This window comes from Melanotaenia boesemani, chromosome 18 (genome assembly GCF_017639745.1).
Source record: "Melanotaenia boesemani isolate fMelBoe1 chromosome 18, fMelBoe1.pri, whole genome shotgun sequence".
Classification (NCBI taxonomy): Eukaryota; Metazoa; Chordata; class Actinopteri; order Atheriniformes; family Melanotaeniidae; genus Melanotaenia; species Melanotaenia boesemani.
In genome coordinates, this window is record NC_055699.1 from 333,616 (window position 1) to 345,689 (window position 12,074).

The 12,074-nt window shown below is 48.7% G+C and overlaps 1 protein-coding gene and 1 long non-coding RNA gene across 6 annotated transcripts in view; both read right to left on the minus strand.

The window, feature by feature from the left end:
- Nucleotides 1–1,262: 1,262 nt before the first annotated feature.
- On the minus strand, nt 1,263–2,352 carry LOC121628880. The gene is made up of 2 exons (XR_006008296.1): nt 1,992–2,352; nt 1,263–1,609 (listed from the first exon to the last, which is right to left on the minus strand). It is a non-coding gene; the product is annotated as an uncharacterized LOC121628880 (long non-coding RNA).
- A 6-nt stretch (nt 2,353–2,358) lies between these two features.
- The window catches only part of znf438 (zinc finger protein 438), a 57,303-nt gene continuing 47,587 nt past the window's right edge, over nt 2,359–12,074 (minus strand). For all 5 annotated transcript variants that reach the window (XM_041968260.1, XM_041968258.1, XM_041968256.1 and 2 more), the window contains 2 exons: nt 3,519–5,250; nt 2,359–3,429 (listed from right to left, as the gene is read on the minus strand). In XM_041968260.1, the coding sequence (XP_041824194.1) occupies nt 2,838–3,429; nt 3,519–5,218 (2,292 nt within the window). In that variant the 5' untranslated portion in view covers nt 5,219–5,250 and the 3' untranslated portion in view covers nt 2,359–2,837. The remainder of the gene's footprint in view (nt 3,430–3,518; nt 5,251–12,074) is intronic.

Sequence of the window (12,074 nt, forward strand, 5' to 3'; positions counted from 1 at the left end):
TTTGTCGTCATCATAGGGGTGTTTTGAGCTGCGCTTCGTCAGCATGCAGAGGATGGGGAATGAGGAGTGATCAGTGATGAGGAGTGGCGAGTGAGATCGTGCAAATGCGACCACGCCTCTATGGAGGTCAGAGGTAGACCAGGGCAGCCAAGAGAAACGCAGCCCTAGAGCACAAGCTACCCCAGCCCCATCCAGAGGGTGGCAGAGGAGAACCCCAGCCAGAGCCCCTCGCAGTCTTGCGGCACAGGCCCCAGTGGGCCAAGACTGGCAGCTGCCAGCCCCACCAGGGACCAGCCATTCAGGACAGCCCGGGCAAATGGTCCAGGAAACCAGAGACAGACCCTCCCCGACAGACCCTCCCCGACAACCACCTCGCATAGGCCAGCACCCACCCCGATGTTCCAGCCGCACACCCCGGGAACCAGAGCGCCACTGACCCCCCCCTCCACCTACTCCAATCTCCACCCCATATAACCCCACACTCACCCTCCCCTGCGCTGTACCCATAAACACTCACTATCACACAGTCACATCACACATAACCCACCCACCATGCCCCGTGGGGGACGCCCCAGGTGGACCAGAGGGCAGGGAGCCTCAAGTCTGGTCTCCGCCACCACCCCCACCCCACCAAAGAAAATTAGAAATTTACTGTTAATTTAACAGGAATCACTGTGCACGCCTCCTTCAGACTTCACTGGAACCAAAAATCTCTTCTGCAAAAGACATCCTCCATATAGCTTCCCCTGCAGCCTCCTCGCTGTCAATGTTAGGAGTTGAGATGCCTTGCAGAGTATTTCCCTGTCAATGATTTCCAGGTCACAGGCAGGAGGACAGAAACAAAGAGGAGCTTCTTCACTTCTGACCTCAGTCTGAAGACACGTGAACAAACAGGGAAACAGGAAGCAGCAAAAGACCTGGCGGTGGTTTGGGTCATGTTTTAGTTTGAACTCTTTATAACTGGAAATGAAGTGCATCCGTTTCCTCATGTCTGCTCATCACTGTGTCTTCTTTCAGTTGTCCAACTCTGATCATGTGAGCTTTTAACTCAGGTCCTCACTCTTTACAACTCTGACCCGCCTCCTCCAGATATCAGAGCTTCATCTGCCACCAGACTCTAATAAAGTCTTAACTTCTAAGACAGGGAGAAGATGGAAATGTCTTCATTCAACTTTTCTTTCATAGAAAATATACTAATTCTAAATCAACCCTAACCCCTTCCAAGTTAACGAACCTTCAGGACGGAAACGCCGACACTATGCGCTCAACGAAGCGTTTATTCTCACGTCAGGTTTTTCAGGTACACAGTCACAAGCACAAACATTTTCAGTCTTTTTTTTATCCAGGACACAGTCAACATATCGAGCTGAACACATGACATGAGCTCCTGTCAGTGTGTGAACTGTCCAACATGGCCGACAGTCTGTCAGCTGAGGAAAGAAGAGGTGGAGCCTCTGCCGCTTCCTGCTTTGTGTTGCAGGCCTGAGAAAAAAGGACAATTTCACTGACGAACACTGAAGCGTGGAGCTGGGAGGACGGCGAAGTGGTCTGCGTGAGCTTCGGCCTCCGTTACACATCTGTCGGCTCTACATGGCTTCTGCTGCAACATCTGCACCTCCAACAACAAAGCAGCTGATTCACTAGTGACTCTGTGGAAATATATATTCATATATCTATCTTTTCTTCTCAATATATCTATATAATCTATATCTACAGAATAAGTCTATATAGCATATATTTACTTTTGGTGTTTTGTTTTTTTAGTTTTCAACATTCAGGTACATTCACTGGACCCTGTGATATTTTTTCTTCATATGAAAGATCAACACAGACGAACGTTAACAGAGCTACATACCATGTACCACAGTCCTGGCCAAGAAACTGAAGCAAAACAAATGTGACAGTTGTGGCTCTGGACCAATCACAGGCATAAATATTCACGTCTGCATCCATCTACAGATAACATAGCATATTTTTCTGGACTTGACAACAGTTTAGATGATGCTGACTCAGTCTTGGCTGCGCAAAGATCCACAGGTGGAAAAATGAAGTCAGAGCGGACCCGTGGCTTCACTGCTGATGATAAACCACAGAAAACATGGACAGATTCCTTTCTCTTTCTTTTTAAAGGTAATGAGGATGTCACCTGGCTGCTGGGTGGGAAAGGGTTCACTCATGGGTCCTTGTCGTTAATCAAGCCGAGTCAAGCTTCCTTCATAAATAAGAAATGTCGTTTCCAACACATGAACATTACATTAAAGGATTCAGGTTCTATTTCTATTATCTTTAATAATCTGCGGCCAATAATGGATGAAATGTCCGTCAGGTGGTAATGTCCAGCCATGCAGGTGTCTGTTGCACCCCTCTAACCTATCACCATTCAGTCAGTGCATAACATCCCAGTTTTGGTTTCCGCTGTAACTTGGAGAGATGGTGCTAAATCAAGGTTCTGACCCATTTAACCCAGAAATGTGAACGGATCCTGCATTGATGAAGACATGTTAAAAAGCACATACGACCAAATCATCTGCATGGCTGGACAGATGAAAGGATGAGATGAGACGCATTAGGTTATAAATTGGCCACAATAACATTTAAATAAGTAGAAAATAAAACAGAATCTACTTTCTGACAGCATATTAAATAGAAACCTCCAACTCTTAGGACACAACAGTGCAATCAAACCAACATGAAAGTGATACAGAGGATTGCTTCAGTCGTCACACAAACATCATTTTGCACCCAGTGAAGGATGAAGATAGTGCTGAACAGTGTAAGAGAGGCTCTGGATCCCTGTGCTGCTGCCTGAAGAGCTGCCCATTCAACGCCTAGCCCGGTTAAAGTGGGCTTGGAGCTGGAGTGTCCAGATCCCCATCCGCCTCCCCTTTCTCCTCCTGACCAGAGTAGGAGCTCAGGGCGTCCCACAGCAGGCTGGGCTGCTCACAGTGGTGGTGACTCCTCCAGTGCTCCATCACCAGCTCTTTACTGTCCAGCACGTCCCTGCAAAGCACACAGTTAAAAGCTGCCCCTGCTGCTAACAAGCCAACTCCGCAGATTCCCGGCGAGGGCGACCTGCTCCCGCCGCCGTCCACGACTCTGCCCCGATGCTGGGACATGATGTGCCTCTTCAGCTTGGAGAAGGAGAGGAACTCCTCGTCACAGCTGCCGCATTTCACCAGGTTGCGCTTCTCGTTTAGTTGTCGCCAGTAGTGGGCGGCGTGCTTCACCAGCTCGTTCTCAGCCTCACGGCCGCCCTGTCGCAGGTGCTCATCGTGGGACTGGATGTGAATCTCCTCCCCGTGAATGTACAGCAGGTGCATCTTCATGTCAGCAAAGGTGGGAGTGACTGCCTGGCAGCGGCCGCATTTAATCTGCAGCTCAACGGGATCTTCATCAACCTGCTCATCGGATGGCTCCGGAGAGGCACACCTGAGGAGGAAAACCAAGACAAATTAGATGTTTTGGAAAGTTTTTAATTTAATCAATCAGTCAGTATCATCATCTACATGGGATCTCACCCCTCTGCAGGCGTGTCAACCTCATGATGGCTGACCGACGGCTCCACGGTCAGCACCACCTTGTGCACCTCCCTCAGATGCCGGAAGTACACCCCCACGTAGCCAAAGGCCTTGTGGCAGAACTCGCAGCAGAGCGCCCGGCGTGGCCGGACCTCGGAGTGGTGCAGCTTCATGTGCGTGCTCAGGCTGCCTCGGTGGGCATACGCCTTGCGACACAGCGGGCAGATGTAGGGCCGGCTGTTGGTGTGTGTGTTCATGTGGCTCTGCAGGTGATGCTTGAACTGGAAGCAGCGGCTGCAGATGGAGCAGCGGTACAGCGGACGGCTTCCAATGAACACTCGGGGGTGGGAGCCACTTCTAAGGTGGAAAGTTACTGGGGCTGGTTGAGGGGGACAGTCCAGGGTCTTGGTCGTGGTGGTTGTGGGGAGCTGATGACCAAGTATGAGTTCTTGTTCTTGGCCAGCAGGCAGACTAACCAGTTGGGGAACCGTCTCCATGACCAGCAGAGGTTTGGGCTGAATGCTGCGATATTTCTTGGAAATATCAACCTCCTTTTGTTTGGAACCTGGAATCACTGCTGGTGGTTTCTCAGGCAGTCTTCTTCTGAAGAAAGACAAAGACCTCTTCTTTCTGGCCTCAAAAGCCAAGATGTCTTCCATCGTCTTTCTCTTCCTCCCTCTCTTCTTGCCTGGTGGTTTCTGGAGGGTAACAGGCATGAGTGTGGTCTTGGCCTGGGGCTGCTGAACGGAGTTTGGCATCTGCTTTTGACTCGCCACTTCAGCGGTCTCCATGTTCTTGGTATCTGAAGGGCTGCACAGTCCCGTCTTTGTAGAGAAGCCTTTCCTCTCTGGGGACGAGCTGCTGAGCTTGGGGGTTGGAATCAGGGAGCTCTTCATCTTGGAGTAGGGCAGGATTGGCAGCTTTCCCTTTGGGGGTGAAGGGATGATCTGGACCGCTTTGCTAAAGATGGCTGGAGACAGGACAGTGATGCTGCTCTGAGGCTGAGCTGTAGCCAGCTTGGACTGGCACAGCCGCACTGTGGTCTTACTCTCCTCCGGTGATTTGCCTGCAGTGCTCGTGGCGCCAGCAGGGGGGTAGCGAAGGTTCTGAATGAGGCTGGTTACAGCAGGTCGCTCAGAACCATCCGGCGCTCGCTCTATCTGAGAACCCGGATAGAGGACAGCGTTGTCCGGTAACAAAGCGGTGACGGAAATATCGGAGGAGGCGGGGTCGATGAGGATGACCTGCTCTGAAGGCTCATCTTTCGGCACTAAGGTTTCGTTTGTGTGCTTGGTGTCTTGAGGCTTCTTCTTCGTCCCTGATGATGCTCCGCTCTGCCCTGACTTCTTTTGCGTTAAGACAGAAACGCCGGAGGCTACTTGGACGTTGCCGGCCAACGGCAGAGATCTGCCCTTTTCAGAGCCCCCCCTGCTCCTCACAGACTGGTACCTGGGTATGGGTAACTTGAGGTTCTTCTGCATGGACTGAGTTTGCTGCTGTGGCGTCTGAGAGGACACAGAAGGAGGGAGTGCCACCAGGGAGAATGTGCCATCCTGACCTGCTATTTGCATCAGTGCATAGTTTTGAGCAGGTACAAGGATGGATTTAGGGCTAGAGGCAGGGGTGGCCTCGGGAAGGGCAGGGGAGGGTACCACAGCTGGGGCCTTGGGGGCGATGCTCCTGAACTGAAGGCTCTTCATCTGATGGGCTGAGCTTGCTTGCTTCCTAAGAACTGAGACACAAACAAAGGTGTTTCCATCAGTTACATCAAGCCATGGGCGTAGAACTGGGTCATATCCCTACGGATGAACAACAACGCCTGACTTGTCCCTGAATTTTTCTGTAGCAACAGCTGAGAGATCAGGGTTTTTTGTACTCTATCTGCAACAATCCGCTATAAATCTAACCAAGTTCAACTGATATGATTGGCTCTGCTCTTTCATTTCTCAACATGATTGGCTGTCGTTGTTGCACTAACTAGTGCGAGGGAGCGGTGCCAACGGTTGTTCTGTCTTCAGTCTAAAGCTTCAGTTAATGAAAGAAAAACTCAGAATGGTCACAGAAATAACTTGAATCTGCCAAAAGTAATAATAAATAAAAATTCAATGAAATTTAATCAATGAAAGTCAGACGTTGCTTTTCAAACATGCTTCAACAGAATTATTAAAAAAAATAAACTCATGAAACAGGCCTGGACAAAAATGATGGAACCCCTTGAAAAGACTGAAAATAATGTGACCAAAGAGACGTGTTAATCCAGTGTTTCCCAATCCAGGTCCTCGGGCCCCCCTGCCCTGCATGTCTTAGATGTGTTCCTACTCCAACACACCTGATTCAAATTAATGAACTTCTTCATCCAGTTCTTAGCAGCCTGTTAACGAGCCATTCATTTAATTCAGGTGTTAAAATAGGGTTACATCTAAAACATGCAGGGCAGGGGGGCCCGAGGACCTGGATTGGGAAACACTGTGTTAATCCAAGGTGTGTCCACTAATTAGCATCACAGGTGTCTACAAGCTTGTAACCAGTCAGTGGGCCTATATATAGGCTACAGGTAGTCACTGTGCTGTTTGGTGACATGGTGTGTACCACACTCAACATGGACCAGAGGAAGCAAAGGAAAGAGTTGTCTCAGGAGATTAGAAAGAAAATTATAGACCAGCATGTTAAAGGTAAAGACTATAAGACCATCTCCAAGCAGCTTGATGTTCCTGTGGCTACAGCTGCTCATATTATTCAGAAATGTAAGATCCATGGGACTGTAGCCAACCTCCCTGGACGTGGCCGCAGGAGGAAAACTGATGACAAACCAAAGAGACGGATAATACGAACGGTAACAAAAGAGCCCAGAAAAACTTCTAAAGAGATTAAAGGTGAACTTCAAGCTGAAGGAACATCAGTGTCAGATCACAGCATCCATCGTTGTTTGAGCCAAAGTGGACTTAATGGAGACGACCAAGGAGGAACCATTGTTAAAAACAAACCATAAAAAAAGCCAAACTACATGCTGACAAGCCACAAAGCTTCTGGGAGAATGTCCTATGGACAGATGAGACAAAGATGGAACTTTTTACCATCAGCTCTATGTTTCCAGACGGAGAAATGAAGCATATGAAGAAAAGAACACCATCCCTACTGTGGAACATGGAGGAGGTTCTGTTATGTTCTGGGCTGCTTTGCTGCATCTGGTACAGGGTGTCTTGAATCTGTGCAGGTACAATGAAATCTCAAGACTATCAAGGATTCTAGAGAGAAATGTGCTGGCCAGTGTCAGAAAGCTTGGTCTCAGTCGCAGGTCATAGGTCTTACAACAGGACAAAGACCCAAAACACAGCTAAAAACACCAAGAATGGCTAAGAGGAAAACATGGACTATTCTAAAGTGGCTTCTATGAGCCCTGAACTAAATCCTATTGAGCATCTTTGGAAGGAGCTGAAACATGGCGTCTGGAAAAGGCTCCTTCAAACCTGAGACAACTGGAGCAGTTTGTTTATGAGGAGTGGATCAAAATACCTGCTGAGAGGTGCAGAAGTCTCATTAACTTACAGGAATCATTGGATTGCAGTGGTTGCCTCAAAAGGTTGTTCAACTAAATATTAAGTTAAGGGAACCATCGTTTTTGTCCAGGCCTGTTTCATGAGTTTATTTTCTTCTGTTGAAACATGGTTGAAAAGCAACGTCTGACTTTCATTGGTTAAATTTCATAGAATTTTTATTTATTTTATTTATTTTTATTTATTATTATGAAATCTGCACGGTAACTTTTTTTTAACTTAGCTTGCTTTCAATCATTTTAATGTAATTTATTATTTTATTGTGATTATGTGTTGATGCCTTTTACTATTCTAAATATCTGTAATGTCTTTGTTTAATGTAAAGCACTTTGAATTGTCCTGTACATGAAATGTGCTATACAAATAAACTGCCTTGCCTTACTTTTGTCAGATTCAAGTTATTTCTGTGGCCATTGTGAGTTTTTCTTTCATTAACTGAAGGGAACCAACAACATTGTCCATGTGTGTACATACGCCGCAAGAAGTTAGTTTTTCTTCTTGAGGCCACAAGAACAAGAAAAAAGTTCGTATTGGACCAGTCTATTCATACTCCACGAGAAGCTTCGATCACAACAAGGCAGGATAGCTGCAGGGGGATGTCTGTGTTTTTATGTGCAATAAACTGGGTTTGGCAGGATGGGGTTGTGCATGCGGCGGTGTCCCTGTCTTTAAATCCCACGCGTAGTCTCCATTTACGTACTTTCTCACCACCTCAATCAGATGTCCGTTCAAACTGTCCGTTCAGCCACTTTCCGCTTTAACTACACCCACCTCACATGTCCCACAAATCACACCAAGCTTCTCGGAGCCCCACGAGAAGATGAAGGTGGATTTAGGACTCAGAGTTGGGACTTAGTCTGCAAATTTATTTGAAATTTAACCCCTTCTTCACTAGGCCCATTTTTCCCGAGACCTGTCTGAAATGTCAAACCCAAAATAAATTAAGTATATCTTTCAAACTATAGGGGCTGTTTGTGTAAATTTGGTCTCAAAATCTTGAGACATATAATATAATGTAATAATATATTATATTATATTATATTATATTATATTATATTATATTAAAAACTCTTCAAACCTACATCTGTACAAGTGTGACAAGTTGTCCTATTATCCATGTGTCTCTGGTCCCAAAAAGCACACCATGACCCCCCTTGGGCTAAGGACAGACTAGCCCTCTTTGATATGTGCTCAGCATGCAGCCACAATGCTAAGGACCTACAGGGGGCTCTGCGTGCCCCCCAGCCCCCCTCGCTTCCTGGACAATCAGCCAGCGGAGCGTGAAAGCTGCCCAGCGGCAGGATCTGCACCAGATGAGGAGGGCCTCCCTCCCATCTCCCCTCCCACTGAACAGCACTGCAGCCCGGCCTAAAGCACCGAGGATGCCCCTGACAGGGAAACACATAAAAAATCCTACCTTGTTCACTAATAACATTTCATGGTTTCCCAGCGGGGATGAGGCTTTTCCATTCTGACATAAAACACTGCTGGACTCAACGGGAAGCTGCAACTTCAAAGTGAGGTTTTAAACAAGTCTTTATTTCAATCTACCGTACAGCTTTCCCTCCATCAATCAACAGCCACAGGTATGGTTACACGCACGTGGAAAAATTCCCTTCATTTATATCAATACAGCAACTTTATATGAAAAGGGAAAGAAAAGCAGGAGATTACAGAGCAGAGCTTCAAAGGTCCGAAACGTAAACAGAGTCTGAGGTTTCACGTTATAACCCGACTCCATCTGATGAATTCAGACTCCACAGTAACACTCGTCGGTCGGTCGGTGCTTCAGAATGCTCCAGAATCAAGAAGAAAGCCTCTAATTTCACGTTCAGCATGGAGTTTCAGACATTCAAAGCCGAGAAGAAAAACTGCTCAGGCGGCTTGTTGAACAGCTGGAAGTGTTTCTGTGCACAGATTATTTATACAGTACCCCCGCCGCACTGAGACTCCATAAAGCGGCAGAAATTCCTGCTCTGTGTGGATCGTTGACTCCAGTTTGACTGTGACTTTGGCTCAGCAAGCAGCAGCATTAAACCACAAGATGCCTGACCTTCTGGGCTTCCATAGAAAGGAGGACGAAGGCCAGAAGATTTCCGGTGTTTACACATCATCTGATGATTCAGCACCTGAGTCGGTCCTCTGAACGTCCAGCTGATCCGTGACACTCCAGACAGTCTCGCGTGATTTGAGGATGCTGGAAAGGCTGCCTGCTCTAAAATTAGCTTCTCGCCGCCATGATGCCGAATTCAGATTTTTTCATCCACGAGTGGATTACATTCACCAGTAGACTATTTCACTGTTTAGAGCAGTGCTCCGGAGCTCCTGTCCTGCAGGTTTTGGATTTTTCCCTGACTCAAACACCGGGTCATTAACAGGCTTGTACAGAGGTGTGTTGTAGTAGGAAACATCTAAAACCTGCAGGACCGTAGCTCACGAGGACCGTAGTCGGAGACCTCCGGTTTAGACTGTGTGCTCCACAACAAATGTTTTGACAATAACAGGAAGTGACCTCATCATGCACGTACGTACGCCAAAATAAATTCTATAATGGACTCGTAAACGTAGACAACGATCTTATGGATATCATATGTCAGAAGTCCATGACGACGGGTCATAGAAAATTATTACAGTAATCTGATTACTTCCAAATATCTGATTTTGATGGTCATGTAACCGGATTCACTATTTTATAAATAAAATCCTCAAAAATGGCGGCGCACAGTAGAGCAGCGGCTTCTCGAGCTCCCGGGACTAAGGCTGTTTTTCACAACTTAGAGACCACTTTTAGCACTACTCCTGTGCAAAATCTGCGTGTGAAGTACAGCACAACCGAACTCGCACTCATCAGAGATAGTTTGGTTACCACGACCGTAACTCCAGGGCTGAAATCCGCACTTGGGAGACAGGGGCTCCTGAGGACAACAAAGTGGCGCAGCAGAGTACGGGGCGCTGCGGGCAAAAGGAAGCGTTGTGCCCGGAGACAAAAGAGAGGAACGCGGGCGGGTGTGCTTGCCCAGCTGAAGGCGAGGAGGCCTCCAATTCCAACTCTCTTCCTGGCCAACGTCCGCTCCCTGGACAACAAAGTGGACCTGTTGTGTCTGAGGCTGAGTGTTTACACAGAGATGAGGAACTGTGCTGTTTTCTGTCTCACGGAAACTTGGCTGAACCACAACATGCCGGACTCAGCCTTCCAGATCGACGGCCTGCAGCTATTCCGTGCGGACCGCGACCACCGGTCGGGGAAGTCGAGAGGAGGAGGACTATGTGTGTACATAAACGAAGGTTGGTGTACAAACTGTGGACTGGTAAAAAGCCACTGCTCTGAGGCGATAGAACTTATGACGGTGAAATGTCGGCCGCACTATCTGCCTCGAGAGTTCACCGCGGTGTTCGTCACCATTGTTTACATCTCACCGGGTGCTAATGCTAACGAAGCGCTACAGGAGCTACATGACACCATCAGCTCGCTGCAGACTACGCACCCGGAGGCACTTTACGTGGTTGCGGGAGACTTCAACCACGTGAAACTGACGGACACTCTGCCCAGGTTTTACCAGCACGTCACCATTCCCACACGAGGGGACAACAGTCTGGACTGTGTGTACACAAACATACGTGGTGCATACAGAGCTCTTCCTCGCCCCCATCTTGGCCTCTCTGACCACATCTCCATCCTGCTGGCGCCAGCTTACCGCCCCCTGCTGAGACGGATCAGGCCAACAAAGAAGACTGTCACTGTGTGGCCCAGTGATGCAGCCTCTGTGCTCCAGGACTGCTTCCAGTGCACAGAGACTGGCAGGTCTTCAGAGAGGCAGCTATGTGTGAGGGAGAGGTGGACCTGGAGGACTACACCTCCTCCGTCCTCGGCTTCATCTCCAAGTGTACTGATGACGTCACCACCACCAGGACAGTTACCTGCTACCCAAACCAGAAACCCTGGTTGAATGCTGAGGTGAGAGCTCTGCTGAAAACCAGGGATGCTGCGTTCAGGGCAGGTGAGGCATCAGCACTGAGAACGGCGAGAAAAGATCTGACGGTCGGCGTCAAGAGGGCCAAAGCCGCATACGCTCAGAAGATTCAGGGTCACCTCACCTCCAACGACCCCCGGAGCATGTGGATGGGCATAAAGTGCATCACAGACTACAACACCAAGGATGCACAATGTCCAAAGGACCCCTCCCTGCCAGACGAACTAAACAGGTTTTACGCTCGCTTTGAGGACCCTGACTCCCCCCCTCCCTGCAATAGACTAACACCACCACCTGGTGACACGCCCCTCTGTGTGTCCACTGCTGATGTGAGGAAGACCCTTAAAGGAATTAACCCCCGCAAAGCTGCTGGCCCAGACAACATCCCAGGGCGTGTACTGAAAGACTGCGCACACCAGCTGGCTGAGGTGCTGACGGACATCTTCAACACCTCACTATCACTGGCATCCGTTCCCACCTGTCTAAAGACTGCAACCATTGTCCCCGTCCCAAAGTGTCCCACAGTGACAGGCCTGAATGACTACCGACCCATAGCCCTGACCCCGGTAGTGATGAAGTGCTTTGAGAGGCTGGTTATGGCCCACATCAAAGACTCCATCAACGTCACCGTGGACCTACATCAGTATGCATACAGAAAGAACCGCTCCACTGATGACACCATCTCATCAGTGGTCCACACAACCCTCACCCACCTGGAGAGCAGAAACTCATACGCCCGCCTGCTCTTCCTGGACTTATCCTCTGCCTTCAACACCATCATCCCACAGACACTGGTCCAGAAGCTCTCCACCCTTGGTCTGAGTAACACACTGGGGAACTGGGTCCTGGACTTTCTGACCAACAGACCTCAGACTGTCAGGATCCATAACTCCACCTCCTCCTCCATCACCCTCAGCACCGGCTCTCCTCAGGGCTGTGTGCTGAGCCCCCTCCTGTTCACTCTGCTGACATATGACTGCTCAGCGAAACATCCCAGCTGTCATATAGTGAAGTTTGCAGATGACACAGCG